Raw genomic sequence first — 16,492 nt, forward strand, 5'->3', positions numbered from 1 at the left:
TTTAAAATATTGTATCATAAATATTAGTATAATCTGCAAATAAAATTTTACTGCTGCCATATTTATCTAAATTCAATTTATTTTTTTTTATGGAAACTTAATTTAATAATTTAACTGCTGGCAGCAACTACTTTTATTTTCTTGCCCTAAAACGATTTTTTTAAAAAACATCCAGAAAATTGGCAGAATTGATTTAAAATAAAATATTTTTTTAATAAGAATTATTTTACAATAAACATTGAAATGTTTACTCGATTCAAAAACAAGTAGTGCCAACCGTTCTATGATAAGAAAACAGATAAGGTAGGTGTGTCAGAATTTTTTGGGAATTTTTGACACCCCTAACACAAAACAGCGAATAAAATTAAAAAAAAAAAAACTCGTAATTTCTCCTTTTAAAGTGGGTTGTTTATTTTCTTTATGGAATATACTTCCAAAATAAACTATTAAAGTTTTAAAAAATAGAAATATGATTTATTTAAAAGAAAAAAAAAAGTGTTTACAAAGTGAGTGTGCGCGCTCATGCAGCCATTTTTTCCACATAATGAAGTGAATTTTATGAGTTAAATTTTTCAATTTTTTCACTTTAAAAATCTATCAAAATTGGTTCAATTTTTATGATATCTGCAGGTTTAATGAGAAACTTTATGCTCTTTCCAATAAAATGAATATAACATTCTAGACAAACGTTTTTTTTAGATTCACCCACCCCCATTTGGAAATGTCTATTAAAATGAAAATTTTCTCACCTAAGGTTTAAATTGAAATTCAAATTGAAGATAAAAGATTAATAAATAAAATAAACTAATTTAAAACAAAAACAAAGGAATAGTTATGTGAAAATTTACCTGTAAAGTCAAAAGTGTAACCTTGAAAAAAAAAAAAAAAAAAAAAAAAAATTTTTTTAAGTGGAACCTCATTTTGAAAATATTTTCCAGTAAATATTAAGCACTTAGTATAATTTTTTATATTCTATTCAATGTTTTATTTTAAATATTAATAAAAAAAATAAAAAATTCATTCCATAAAGAAGAAATAAAATATTTTAAATCAAAAACTCATGTATTTCTTTAAGAGAAGAAATATAAAAAAAAAAAAAAAAAAAAAAAAAAAATGGAAAATTTGTTGAGGGGTTCGTTTATACAAGTAAACTTTCTTTTTCACATACAGTAACCCATATGATTAACTTTTGTTGACAGCAAACACATGTCAGAAATAGAAAAGTGAGATTAATTATGGTGCTTTTAGGCCACCGTAGTTCTCAACTGGGAAAAAGTGAGACAAACCCGCTCTGTGACTATCTGACATGACAATTTAAAGTTGCAGTATTTTTTAATCTTTCCTTAAAATATTTTATTTAAAAAGTACATGGAATATAAAATATAAATATGGGTAACTTCTTAACAATGAAGAATGGAAGTACCCATTAATTTGTATTTTTTATAGGTAAGTGAATTTTTGAAATTTATATATATTTATTATATTCGACATAAGTTAAAATTTGTTGATTTTCTTGAAGTCTTTTTTAAAGAAAACAGATTAAAAAAAAAAAAATAAATATTGCATATTTTGCTATTAAACCTTTTATTTTAAAATTTGGTCTTTGCTCCTTTTATTGAAAAAAAAACAAAAAACAAAAAGGAAATGAGGGTTTAAATTACATTTTTCAAGTAGTTATAAGCTTCGAAAGATAGTAAGTCTAATTATTCAAGTTTTTATCACGCATTTTTAATGGAGACTTCTGACACTGCTAATGATAGGGTTATATTTTTAGAGTCCCGATAAGGAAAATATTGCTAATATTTATGAAATTATCGGGGGTTTTTTTGTTTGTTTTTCCCCAATTTGCAATTATACCATATATTTTTTTATACATAATGGCTTGAATTAAAGTTTAACGTGAAAAAAATCATCAAAGTATCATATTTCAAGTGTGCTCTAAACAAACATTCATTTCAAACGCGCTCATCATATCAAAGAATGTACTGTTGATTTTATATACCTGGCTTTTTCGGCTGGTTCTTTGATAATAGCTTTGCTAGGGTTATAAAGCATGATGAATAATCAAACGAATTAGCAAAAGAAAGGAATATATAGCTATTGCTTTTGCAAGCAATACAGTTATATGTTCCTCATCTCTACCTCTCTAAAGACTTCACACTAGCTTGCTAAAATCTCAAACTAGCAGAAAGCATTAAGTTGACCGTGATTAGTCCCCACTCAAAAAAAAAAAAAAATCTAGCCCCCCCCCCCAACCTGTGTAAATGTCTAGTAAATATTAAATGGGGGGGGGTAGTCCTATTAAAAACTCGAAGGAGAGTTTAGCGCTGCACTTCTTGGCACGATCCTGCTTTTCCATTGTCAAAGTACCATTTTTACCTTTTGCGATTTTTATCTAAATTCATCTTCCTGTGCATGTGTATTTTCTTTTTTTATCACGTTTTTTTTTTTTTTCTGATCATTCTTTTTATTTAATAATCATTGAAAAATGTTTTCGGTTTTGTCTATTTTTGGCGCTTATACAGTTTAGTCAAGACATTAAAAAATGAAAATATCAAAAAAAAGTTTAAATTGTATGTATCCGTTATAGAACGAAGTTCTCCGAGAAAACAAAAAATCACTTAATTTCATCAAGCAGTTTGTTTTTTTTTGTTCTTGTGTTTGTTTTTTTACAGCGGAAAAACGTTTTTATGAGAGCGCGTTGAAGGCGGCCATCTTGGATTAAAAAAAAAATTGTTTGAATTTTAGAAATGTCAAAGGGAGATAACTAGTTAAAGCGCTGACACCCCTCCCCATCTCTCTTTTCTTAAAACTCGAACATTTTGCTCGGTATCATAACTTTTTTGTTTTTGTTTTTTTTTTTTTTTACAGCGAAAAAACAAACTACTTGATAAAATTTTTTTCAGAGAACTTCGTCCCATAAAGGATACATACAATTTAAACTTTTTTCGATATTTTCATTTTTTAATGTCTTGACTAAACTGTACAAGTACCTTATTTTTTAAGAATTAAGGAAATGTTTTTATGATGCTTGAAATTGTTTTCAATAATTTTATTATTCCATAAACATAAACTTATTTTTAAAGCAATGAAAATAAAAAAACTTCTGAACAAATTTCAAATAAAATAAAAAATTTGTTATTAAAAGTGGAAATAAAGACTAATTGTTATTTTTATCTGTAAAATTGTTAATTTTTATTGTACATTTTTCAATAAATCGCTTTTTTCTCTTCTATTGTAGAAATACTGAAGAAACTGATTTGCCTTGCCACCTCTTCCGGGCAGCAGATATGTCGGGCGTTAACTGACTATAACCAAAATGCTAAATAGCAAATTCATTATTTGAAATGAGAAACAGGGCATTAATAATTTGTTTGGCATGTCAAAAAAAATCCTAGCGCAGATAATAAGCCTCTTTATTAAACGGACATTTTTGGCGAATTGGAAGCAGATTGTCGACAGATGTTATTTAAAGTTTAGATTTTGCAGAATTTCTATCAAAAAATTTATCATTTCTTGCTAATATTTTACAAATATTTTGATTATAAATGAATTACAAAGTTATAAAAGTCAAGGATTAAAACTTTAAAATGCTTGTCTGAACATTATCATCCATGTAAAAATTCCACGAACCAAAACAAAGCAATTGAAATGTTTTAATTCAATTAACTAAATTTTAGGTGAAATAGATCAAACTAATGCCAATAAACAATTTTTTTTAATTCTTCCATAAAAATCTGATTTTTAATGATGTACAAGACTTCATGCATTTTTTTTCTGAAATTACCCTCAAAGCAATTAAAACTGCAATGATGAAATCGTTAATGAACAGCTTACACAGCTAATATTTTGGTTTAAAAAAAAACAAAAAAACAACGTTATCACAAGTTACAAATCTAAAGCAAAAGAGCCCCGAGTACAAGAGTACAGCAAGTACCATTCTATTGTCAATTTATTGCAAGAGTATATTAACAGTTTTGGCTTTTACTTTCGACTCGTATTGGTAGCTGTTCAAATGTATTGCCGTAACGGGTATCACCGTTATCACATACGTTCACAAAATGCCGAGTCCAAGTTTAAAAAATAAATTTTTATTTAACATTTTCCAAATAAGAAAAGTACGCAGTACTTTAATTTAGTGCTAGATTGAACTTTAAAAGATCGGTTTTGCTTTTATGAAACCTTTAATCATACAGGAGAAACGGCAGCACAAGTAATAACTAATTGCTAGGTAACAAGACACGAAGGCGGTAGAACAGGTAGGAGGAAGGAGATATTTTCTAGTTCTATTTTAGTACCGTTTGTGGCATGCCCCACCCAATTTGGACGTTTTTCTCTAGTTTGCGTGAGTGGGTGAGAGAGAGAGAGAGATAAACAGACCAAAATTAATCTTCAATAATGGACATTGCTATTTAAAAAATAGCAAAAAAAAAAAAAATAGAGAATCAGTGGGGTAAATCAAAATGCATAAGAACATTTTTAGAAACTTTTAAAAAATCATCGAAAAAGCCAATGGAAGAAATAGTCGAAGTGACTTCAAGGATATAATTAAAAAAAAAATCTCGCCATTGTTGAATGTCTGTGAAAATTTCAGTTTCCCCAAATAAAGGCATTCTGATTGAAACAAACTATAAATTGCCTCAGAAGGATCTCTTCCTCGCCAGACTGAGGCAATTCTTATTTTTGTCCCAATCCAGTGTAAGTAGCCTTTTTGGGGAAGCTAATGTCAACAATTCTAAAGTTTGTTTAAAAAATGCGGATTTTTTGCAAATAAAATTAATTTCATGCCAAATTGAATATGTGATTATACGAAATAAAATAATGTTTAAAAAAAAATGTAAGATGCTAAAAATAGTTTGTGTCCAATTATTGAAGAGTGAAATTAATATTTTCACAAGTTTCAAGGTTACATCTAAAGGTTTCATTTAAATATAATTATCAGCTTTAAAAAATATCAATACAAATAGAAACATGTACAGTAGAATCTATTTTTAGAAAATCACAAAGCCCTGGTTCTGTAAACAAAGGCGTTAAAAGTTTAAGTACAAGTTTATTCAAGAAAAAAAAAAAAAATTACCACTAGCGAGTCGTGTTTTAATCAGCCATGATGAAATCCGATTAAATAAATATGGAAACAACTCAATTCAAAGTTGAAAGGTAAAAAAAAAAATCAGTTCAATACAGTACGCTAAAAATCGTAAATTTTTATTTTCTTAGTTTTGAAAAAATACTTTATCAATTTGCATAATTTTTGGAATATATTTTCGGCCCGTGACGAGACGAGTAGTTACAGATTTTTCTGTATTTTTGTTTTTAAATAAGTGTAAATTCTGAATAAGATTTATTTCTAATAGTTTATTTCTTTGTTTGGATGTTAGCTGCCAACATACATTTTGGAAATGAACAGATAGAAAAAAAAAGGATAAAGCAACAGACACTCATTAAAAATAGAAACAATATTCTTACAACACCTTGCCAGTATTAGACTTCTTCAATTAAGTATACCAGCACATAGGTTTGAGAGTTACCATATTAAAACAGTATAAATAAATCGTGCGTGCGATCCCACTTGGATTGTTATTTATATTTTTTATTATTAAAACAGATAGGAAAATGCCAAATATGACGCGGTGGGTGCGTACAATGGTGTGAGGTTCTATGAAATCATAAGGTAATCTTATTTAGGGTGTGTTTATTTTAAAAAATTAAATATATATATTAAATTAAATATATATATATAAATTTAAAAGATTTTCAGAGGGTGCTTAACACCCCTAACACAAAACTGCGAATAAAATATAAAAACTCGTAATTTCTCTTTTTAAAGTGGGTTGTTTATTTTCTTTATGGAAATATACTTCCAAAATAAACTATTAAAAGTTGTTTAAAAAAATAGAAATATTTAAAAAAAAAAAAAAATTAAAAGTTTACAAAGTGCCTGCGCGCTTTCATGCAGCCATTTTTTTTTTTTTTACGTAATAAAATCAATTGAATTTTACGAGTTAAATGTTTTTCAATTTTTAAACTTTAAAAATCTGTCAATTTTTCTATTGGTTCAATTTTTTACGATATTTTCAGGTTCAATGAAATTTTATGCCCTTTCTAATAAACCAAATATAATATTCTAGACAAGCGTTTTTTTTTTCTTTCTTTTTTTTAATTCACCCCATTTTGAAATGTCTATTAAAATAAAAATAAGATCAATAAATAAAATAAGCTAATTTAAAAAAAAAAAAAGTTATTTGCAAATTTACTTGTAAAGTTCAAAGTTTAAAACCTTTTTAAAAACCACGTTGAACATTTTTTTTTAAGTGAAACCTTATAATCTTGTTATATTGTTCAGAAAATTTCGTGTAATTACAATTTTTTCTATTTCATTCAATGTTTTTTGTTGTTTTTTTAGATATTTGAAAAAAAAAATTCACTCTATAAAGCAGAAATAAAATATTAAATCAAAAACTCATCTATTTGTTGTTTTACGGCATATCAACCCTTTTTAGGTTATTTAATGCCGAATCCGGTGATTTTGAAGAAAATTTTTAATAGAATATATGTTTTTAGCAAGTTAGTTTCTATTTAACCCATAGTTGGTACCCTAACAGGTACTACCACTCCGGGTCAGAGTGGCCCTAGGAGCAATGGCAATTAAAGGGTGGCTCCACACTCCCCAGAGCCTGCAAGCTGGGGCCTCACCATCGGATATAGTTTAAGGTCATATCCAGGACCTGTTGGAGTGGTAGCGTGGTTTTCCTTCAAAAAAAGGTCCATGATAATTCATGGTGCTCTCGGCAAGAGTTCTGGTGCGTTTAATTAGGCATAAATCGAGTCCCTTGGGACACTAACTGAATTGAGAAAAGTTCAAACATTTAGGTGATATAAACATGATATTCAAATGATGCCATCCTCTAATTGGGATAACTTCGGCACAATATAAAGGGGTCTCTGCTTGTAGAGATCTCAAGTCCTTTTTCAAACATTTAGGTGATATAAACATGAAGAAAGTGTTGCGGCTCCATTCTCGATAAGGCATTCTTCTTGGAGCCGACTTTTGGCGAGCTTCTCTTGCCAGGTGTTTTTTCATAGACTGAAAACAAAATGGATGTTTACAAAAAAAGGTGCCAACAAATTATCTTGGCCCATACAAATTGACCAATTACAGGCTGCCTACTAGAATTGTAATGAAATGGCATTGTAACTAGAGTTTCTCATAGTATGTATGTATGTATGTATGTATGTATGCATGATTGCCTAAAACTTTCGACAGAGACGACGGATTTTCACGAGATCAGTGTCGTTTTGAAGCTCAACTCTTCGGACGACAAATATCGAAAAATTGGCTAAAATATTAATTCTTTCACCCTCAACTGTGCACTTTTCTACAGTGAGAGGGTCGCTTTTTTCGCCGATATTTTCGGAAGTCATCCCCTCTTTTCGATTGACTAGCCTTAATTTAAACCTCCTCCACTTGCGATTTGGTGATGTGTGCAACAAAAAAGGCGTCACATTTTGTTTTTGTTTCATGTTCTTTTCCTCCTGCACGATACGAGTTTGAGCCCGCCTACAAATTTTTTTCTTTGCTTAACACACACCTCCAGACACCCGGACAATGCTGTGGCTTGCTTTCCCACAAAAACAAATTAGACACAAGGTCATTCTTTTTAATGTGGGGGGGGGCAGCTCCCAAAAAAGGGGGAAACCTGGCAGTTTCCAAATAAACAGCAATTGTCTGAAGGGTCTCCCCCACATTGACCAAACCTAATCGACTTAAACGTCCCGGTCCGGAAGATCAAGTGTTTGCGTTACCTATGCCAGGTAAAGATAATATAGAATCATATATATCAAAAAGGATATTCAAATTTAAGACCATGTTAACCTATACCTGTTGGTATTAGCTAACTCCACCCCAATGAGATTCTACTTTTTTTTTTAGATCAAAGAAATCTTGAAAAAATTAAAATTTATAGCAGTTTGGCACGTAAATTCTAATTTTTTTTCAAGGTGTTGTAATCATTATTTACAGTGAAATGGGTTTGTATTTATTGGCTAGCTAAAGAACGGTAACTTAAGTTCATTACGTTTCCTTTAACTTCCATTAGAATGTTCCAATGTCTTGAATTATATTTATATTAAATACACAAGTTCCCATTTATTCGCCTAACTTAAAAATTGGGCATTTTTTTTTTTTAATATGTACTAGCAGTTCAGCCCGGCTTTGCTCGGGCCCTATGTACTATTCATAACTTAATGTGTATATATATTAAAAAGTTTGACTCATGTGCAGGTAACCTACATCTAAAATTTCAAGTGTTTAGACCCAAAATTGGTAGAGGAGTTTGGTAGAGTCTACAAAGGTCAACTCTTTCAACTTTGACCTCCTGGCTGCTAAATTTTTGCTCAAAAGCTTATTAAAACGGTTACTGCATGTCTGAATACCCTCTATTTAAAATTTCAACTGTTTAGACCCAAAATTGCCTGAATAGTTTGCTAGAGACTGCAATGTTGACCCCTTGGCAGCCAACTTTTCGGCCCAAAACAGATTAAAAAGCTTGCCCTATGTCTGAATACACTTTATGTAAAATTTCAAATGTTTAGACCAAATATTGACGGAGTAATTTGGTAAAGACCGCAGAGGTCAATTTTTTAAAAAACTTGTTGGTATTAGCTAACTCCACCCCTTAACGTTTTGGGCTCAAATCAGATTAAAAAATTTGATCCATGTCCAAGTAACCTACATCTAAAATTTCAAGTGTTTAGACTCAAAATTAGCGAAAGAGTTTGGTAGAGTTTTCAAAAGGTCAGATCGTTGAATTTTGACCCTTTGACAGACAAATTTCTGGCCGAAAACTGATTAAGATTTTCCCATATCTCAATACCCTTTACGTCAAATCTAGAGATTGAAAATTGACAGAGTAGTTTAGTAGGGAACTGTACACACACACACACACTTATAGATAGAAGGATGGGACAAAAATTAATTTTTTTTTTTTTTTGAGAAAACAGGGCAGCTAACAAAATATGTATGTGTGATATATTTGCTATGGGAAATATATTTTGAATTTTTTTTTTTGGGGGGGGGGGTAAAGATTTAAAACTTTTGAAAGCTTACATCCAGTAATTTTATAACTAGATATTACAACAATGATTTCATAGCAATTTGATTCAATTAATTAAATAACCAAACAATACCGATACGATACTTTTATAATATAAATCTCGCCTGTCTGTTTAAATATATGTTTGCCTAAAACTTTCGACAGAGGCGACGGATTTTCACAAAATCGGTATCGTTTTGGAGCTCGACCCTTCGGACGACGAATATCGAAGAATTGGCTAAAAAAATTAATTTCTTCACCCTCAACTGGGCACTTTTCTACAGGGAGGGGTCGCTTTTTTCCCCGATATTTTCGAAAAAGTCATACCCTTTTTTCTATTGACAAGCCTTAATTTAAACCTTCGCCACTACCGATTTGGCGATAGGCGGCAAAGAAATCATGTTTTTTCTTTTTCACGTTCTTTTCCTCCTTTGCGGTACACGGGTTCGAGCCTGCCTACTACGACTCTTTTTTTTTTTTGCTCAACACACCTAGGCACGTAATCAAATAAAACCAAGTCGTCCGTTTTTAAATAAAATTATTCATTAACTTCCAAATTTGAAGGATGGGGGTCCCGGGGTCACTTGTATTTTATTGATTAAACAAATTCTAATACTTCGTTTTTCTTTGCATTAATGACAGAAATGCATAGTGTAAAAAGAAAGGTAATATTATACAAACACCGTGACAGCGAATTAACCCTAACCCTAACACTAACGCTGTCACGGTGTTTGTATAATAATACCAAAAGAAAACTTCAAATAATTTCAGAAAAGCAATAGTTTTTAAAAATATTCAGAGCAAACTTTTTTTCAAAGTGTTGCTAGTCAGATGAGACAAAACCTTGATTATGACTAGTGGCGGGCATAAAAAATGCTGCCGAGAAAAAAAAAAAAATGACAATGTTTATTATGCGTAAGCTTGGACGGATAAAGAATCCTTGATTAAAAACACATCAACAAGGTGCAGTTCCTAAATGACGTCGTACATACTAGTAGTACTGTCTGTTCGTGCCGACAAGAATATTAAAATTAGAATCAATACCGACAGCGCACACACACACACACACATATAAAATAACAAATAAAATAAAATAACACGTACCCAAGATGGCAGATCTTCAACCCGGGCTAGTATAGACGATTTCTCATCTCGAGAAGCGTGTTGGGCGATTTCAATCTGTTCATCTTTAATTTTGGCATATTTCTCTCTCCACATATAAATGACCAATGCTAACATCAGCCAACTAACACTGAATCCTAAATAACCAACAATCCAAATAACAAAAACAATAGCAGCCATTTTAAAATACTGCTGCACCAGCGAAAGCACCAGGGTATCATCCAGGTTTCGCCTTTTGGGCTTTTCAGTGGTAGCGGACGTCGAGGTTGCCCCATCACGACTCGATTGAGATCGAACAAGTCCTGGGCGAGCAGAACGTCCTTCTTCGCCAGACATTTTTGTTGTCAGCTTGACTTCCTTTTAACAAAATAAGTAGGCTTTCGCCCGAGTCTTACAGCTGGTGTTGACTACTCTCCTTTCCTCCTGATCAACTGCTGCGTGCGTAGGTTGCGTTCGCTATTTTATACACGAAATCAAGCGAGATAACTACTGTTAATGTCTAATATTTATCTACCCTTAATCGAAGTAATTTCAACAGATTATTATCCACCTCACATGTAAAAATTAGCATCGAAACTTTAAACTTTAAACGAGATTTTTACCTACAATTTTAGATACACTGGAGACTTTTGTTCCTCACCTGCCAATAAGATTCTACTTTTTAAGGCGATTATATGTAAGTAGCCCGAAAAAGCTGGCATTAAAAAAATATACAAATAAAGTAATAAACAATGTTTAGGTACCTCCAATGCGCGCCACAGTTTTAACCCACCCCCCTATATGTAACACGATATAATGTAATTTAATTTAATATTATCATCCTAACTTTTTTACCATTTAAAGGAAGAAGCTTCAAATAAACTGCTAATATTTAAAAAAAGAAAAAAGAAAAGGTAAATATCGATATCCGCTACTACAGAACACCGACCACTCTAATTTGTTTTTTATAGGTAATTGCGGTCGCTGACAACGAATCTGATAGTCAAACTTGGGGCAAATTTACCGTTTGCATGGTATTAACCCCCGAACCCACGAATAACTTTCCACCATTTTGTAGCTTCCGTTTACGCTACGCGCGCGCGCTGCAGCATGAACGACGGCTTGCTTTGTAGCGAACTGCTACTACTACGAGACTAGGCTGTATTCTCACCTTAGTTCTCTCTTTCTCCCTACTCTTTTCTCTTTTCCTTCCTTTCTTCTTATACGTCATCAGAGGTTCCAGCCAATGAAAAGCGAGAACGGTTTATGTGGGACATTCGAGTGAAGGAAACGTTCTTACTTCCACGGCAACTAGAGACAGAACACACGCCTCACTCCTCAGCTCCCATTAGGTAGCCAAGAGGAGCATTGAACATTAATACAGACTTTACAAAATGCACTGTCTTTCTTTGTAACCCGAGTTTCGGGAAAACACACATATATATTGGATATATAAAACCTCATGAATTCATAACAAAGTCGCGTTACACGTCCTCATTTTTATAAGAAGACAATGTCTTCTTTTACCAGTATTTCTTTCTATTTCAGCGCTCCAGTTCTCCCTGTTATCGGAGGCGCCCCAAAGTGGGAGCCTACCGAAATGGTGACCTCTAATTAATGTATGGTAATAATACCATAATATGGTGAACCCCGTGCGCGTATATACACGCAATCTTCAAGAAAAACCCAGGAGAACGGGACGGAGTGAAAAAAGAAATTTAAAAAAAAAAAAAAAGAAAGAGAGAAGCGAACGTTCGAGGACAACAGTAAAACTATACAAAAATAAGGTATATATGAATCCGCTTCCTAAGAAATGCCAGTCATATATATGTATATATATATATATTGCTATTTTTGTGAAACGGTTTTACACTAAAGAAAAAAAAAAAAGTCATTTTATGTGATTTTCATCAGATAAATTGCTAAATTAGAACCAGGTCTAAAAACTATTCTCCAGCGAAAGCGGCCCGAGCACTTAAAACCGATTCACAAACAGCGTGCTGACACACACACACACATACAAAAACTTTCTTTGAAACGCACGTGCGTGACAACATACACCATCTTTGGAACACAAGTGGTAAATTTCACCAGACGAACTCTTTTTTTCCCCCCGAAGAACATTTACTATATATATATATACATATACGTATATATATATATATAACAAAAAAACTAATGATAATAAATCCCAGTAACGGCTGAATTTAACCTCTGGTGAGTACGTTTTTCTCTCTCTCTCTCTTCTTTCTATCACACCTTTTTCCCTTTTCTCCAGCAATTTCCTTTAGTCGCCATTACAAGTAAATAAAAAAGAAGAAATAATATTAACTGATAGTAGCTAATAACCATAGTAGTAGTAATAATATTAATAATAATAATAACAATAATAATAATGGACGCACAGCAAGTTAGTATTAAACCTCCACAATTCATGGAGACTAGTGTAAACGGTTGGTTGTCTATATTAGAAGCGCAGTTCCATCTCCGACACGTGACGACCGACAATACAAAGTTTTACACAGTTATTAGCGCGTTGCCACCGGACGTAGTGACAAATATTCCCCCAGCAATCTTACAGTCACTTAATTACGCTAAATTAAAGGAGTCGGTGTTATCTGCCTATGAAAAGTTGATGAGGACCACTACATTATCTGGTCGTCCATCGTTATACCTCCAGGAGATGGTGACGGTCGCGAATAGGATAGGAGCGAGCAAAGAGATAGTGCGCCACAAGTTTATACGTGCGCTTCTTGAGCAAATAGCACCAGTGGTAGCAGCCCACACCGAGATGCCGTTAACGGAATTGGGTCGACTGTCCGACAATTTGATGCCGTTGATAGAGAATATGTCAGTATTCCAGGCGGTTAGAAGTCATACTCAGGCAAACGATTATAGTACCACCAGACACGCTTTTGAAAACATCCCGGCCAGTTTACGTCCATATCGACGGAAACAGCGACCGAAGATGTGTAGAGCACATATTTATTTTGCAGAAGAGGCTCGCACATGTAAGCCCTGGTGTAAGTGGCCAAAGAAGAAGAGCAGTAGACAAATGCTACCTAATTCGCGCCCCTCCTCCCCCACCCCAAGTGACTTGGAAAACTAGACAGGCGGACTGCGTTTGCTCCAGTGGTCCCGCCGTTATTACAAGTCTCTGCCAAGATAGGAGCAGCTAAAGTTAATTTTATTATAGATACAGGGGCCAGTGTTTCCATTTTGCCACATTCCGTAGTAAATGGAGTTACCCTGGAGCCAACCCCTGTGCATATCTCAACCGCTAACGGGGAGAGTATAAAATGCTATGGTCAAACGAACTTAGAAATAAAAATTCCACGTTTGAGAAGATCTTTCCAATGGAGTTTTGTGATCGCAGATGTCACTAACCCTTTGCTAGGATTCGATTTCTTGAACAAATTTCATATCATAGTGGATTGCAAAAATCGATCCATCCGTGATAACGTAACGGAGCGTGAAATTACAGTGAATGCAGTAACAGGAACCGATGCAGTAATAATTAATAAAATCGACCTAGCAGATTATATTACCGAGGTAATAAGTAAATATGATAATGTACTTTCATCACATAGCGGCACAAACAAAGACTATGGTGGAGTGTATCACAGAATTGATACAGGCAGCCGGGTACCAGTCTTTGCTAAAGCCAGACAACTTTCCGGCCCTAAATTAGACGCAGCGGAGGCGGAATTTAAAAATTTAAAATACTGGAGTTATCCAGCCTTCCAGTAACGAGTGGGCAACCGCGTTGCATTTAGTAAAGAAGGCGGATGGTTCGTATCGAGCTTGCGGTGATTTCCGTGCACTAAATAGCATTACGAAAACAGATCGCTATCCGATACCAAATATAAATTCGTTCTGCACGCAGTTAGCTAGCAAACAGTATTTTTCTAAAATAGATTAAACCTCAGCGTATCATCAAATTAAGGTACACCCTGACGATGTGCCTAAAACAGCAGTCGTGACACCTTTTGGCTTGTTTGAGTTTAATTACATGCCATTTGGTTTAAAGAATGCTGCGGCTACATTTCAGCATTTTATGGACAAGATATTTTTAAAGTTAGACTGCGTATTTATATACCTAGATGACATATTAGTCTTTAGCGATAGCAAACAACAACACAAGGAAGACTTAGATAGAGTATTTAGAATCCTTAGCGATAACAATTTAAAGATTCCCTTAGATAAGTGTGTATTTGGAGTACCAGAGTTAGACTTTTTAGGCTTCCACGTAAACAAAGAAGGTTTATTGCCTACTTCAAGGAAAATTAAAGAGTTGGAAAATTTTCCAGTCCCTAAGGACTCAAAAAGCTTACACAGATTTCTGGGGATGACAGACAAACTATATGTCCTCTCAGTTATTAAATCCTTTCTCTCAGATAGGTTTACAAGAGTACTCATTAATGGGCAGAAATAAGCTCATAGTATCAATGCTGACATCCCTCAGGGTTTCATCTTGGGCCCAACTCTCTTCCTGATCTACATCAATGATCTCCCAAATCACATTCTTAGATCATTCGTAGACATTTATGCAGACGACACTACCATTTATGGCAACACTTCAAAGGCCGGCAATGACCAAGATCTCTCTGATTCTCTCTCCTCTGCCATTGAACATGTCGTGCAATGGGGGAAAAATGGCTGGTTAATTTTAATGCATCTAAAACCAAGCTTCTCTTTTTCCATCATCAACGCTCTGACCTCTATTTGGTCCCAATTGAAATGAATGGCTTGTGTCTTGAGCAATCGCAATATTTTGACAAGCTTCAGCGACTGACCTTCACTGCAGATCTGAAATGAAACACTTACATTGCCAAGATCAATGCAAAAATGGTTGGATCATTCTACCGCTCCAGTAGATATTTCACTACTGATGCAATCCTCTACCTGTATAAAAGCCAAGTACGTCCTGAATTGCACTACTGTTGCCATATATGGGGGGGGGCTGCTTGGAGACCCTATCCTGCCTGGACGAAGTTCAAAACTGACTTCAAAGTAGGTGATGCCCTTTTCTCTTCTCTTCAACCTCTTTCCCACAGAAAAAACGTTGCGAGCCTATCACTGTTCTATCATTATTTTCTTGGCAAGTGCTCATCTGAGCTTCAATCTGTGGTCCCCCTTGCTAAACCTTTACAGAAAATGCTTGTCTACTACAATCATTATCAATAAATTTCCCTACTCTCTATTTATGCCTAAATCTAAATGCAGATTCTATGAACAAAACTTCTTTCCTAGAACTGCTTATCTACTTTCCAGCTGACTACAACATGATCATCTTAAACTCCAATGCAACCAAGTTTCTATTGAGCTGTCCTCTTAAATAATCAAAAACCCAATTTACACCATTAACCATTACTATACTGTTGTCCTGATGACTACAGTACACTCATTAACCCTTACCCTGGCCTTATAATTGTTGACTCCCTAGTAAAAAAACAAAAACAAAAAAAAAACTCCAAACTTATTTCAATAAGCTCCTACTGATGCGCTCTAGGGAACAGACCATCAAATCTTCAGATTTAAAAGACGTATGACATGGTCATACATTTTTCTTAGAAAAGATACTATGAAGGTTCCTCTAACTCCACTTTATACTGATCCTTATCATGTGCTTTCACACACTGACAAACTTTTATCTTTGATATAAGCGGCAAAAAAGAGACAGTAACTACTGACAAGGTGAAAAGAATCTTTCTTGATACAAAAACACAAGAGCCACACATTCCCTCTACATACACATTGCATCAACATACATCTGAAGTGAAAGCTCCAGCAAAAGATGATTATGTTACCACCACACATAGTGGTGGAAGAGTATACTGACCAGAAAAATTATATAAGACTCGTTATATATAGAATTTGCTTTTGTACAATTTCTGCCTGTTTCTTAAAAAAAAAACACTTTTCACAGAAAAAGATGCATTTTGCCTCCCAAAATATAAACATTTTCTCCAATATTTTTCACTAAAAATAAAAACATTTCTTTTTTGACAGCAACGAGCACAACATTTCACTGAAAAGTAAGAACATTTTTTATTAAAAAAAAAAAAAGATATTGTCTGTAAACTGAATTGACATTTATATTTGCTATTTCTGTTTTGTACAATTGCTACTTCGTTTTTTTCCATGCCAGCTTTCCGCCAAGGCAGGCACAAATAAAGATCTATTTTCTTTTGTGAATCAATGTAGTCTCACCTGCTGAGTATATTAACAAACATGCAGGGGACAAATGAATATTTAGAGCATTGCAAGGTCTTTTGACCTTCCCAAAGGGAGTGCAA

At 33.5% G+C, this 16,492-nt stretch overlaps 2 protein-coding genes across 4 annotated transcripts in view; one reads left to right on the plus strand and one right to left on the minus strand.

Moving 5' to 3' along the window:
• LOC145284741 (extended synaptotagmin-2-like) overlaps window positions 1–11,295 on the minus strand; it is a 153,320-nt gene extending 142,025 nt beyond the window's left edge. For all 3 annotated transcript variants that reach the window (XM_080133687.1, XM_080133686.1, XM_080133685.1), the window contains exon 1: window positions 10,197–11,295. In XM_080133687.1, coding sequence (XP_079989813.1) covers window positions 10,197–10,550 — 354 coding nt within the window. In that variant the 5' untranslated portion in view covers window positions 10,551–11,295. The remainder of the gene's footprint in view (window positions 1–10,196) is intronic.
• Window positions 11,296–12,272: 977 nt separating this feature from the next.
• Window positions 12,273–16,492, plus strand: part of LOC145284740 (lymphocyte-specific helicase-like) — a 208,632-nt gene continuing 204,412 nt past the window's right edge. Inside the window, exon 1 of the mRNA XM_080133683.1 lies at window positions 12,273–12,410. The gene's annotated coding sequence lies outside the window, so the exon portion shown is untranslated. The remainder of the gene's footprint in view (window positions 12,411–16,492) is intronic.

This window comes from Euprymna scolopes, chromosome 9 (genome assembly GCF_053919585.1).
Source record: "Euprymna scolopes isolate OS-2025 chromosome 9, ASM5391958v1, whole genome shotgun sequence".
In the NCBI taxonomy this organism is placed as follows: Eukaryota; Metazoa; Mollusca; class Cephalopoda; order Sepiida; family Sepiolidae; genus Euprymna; species Euprymna scolopes.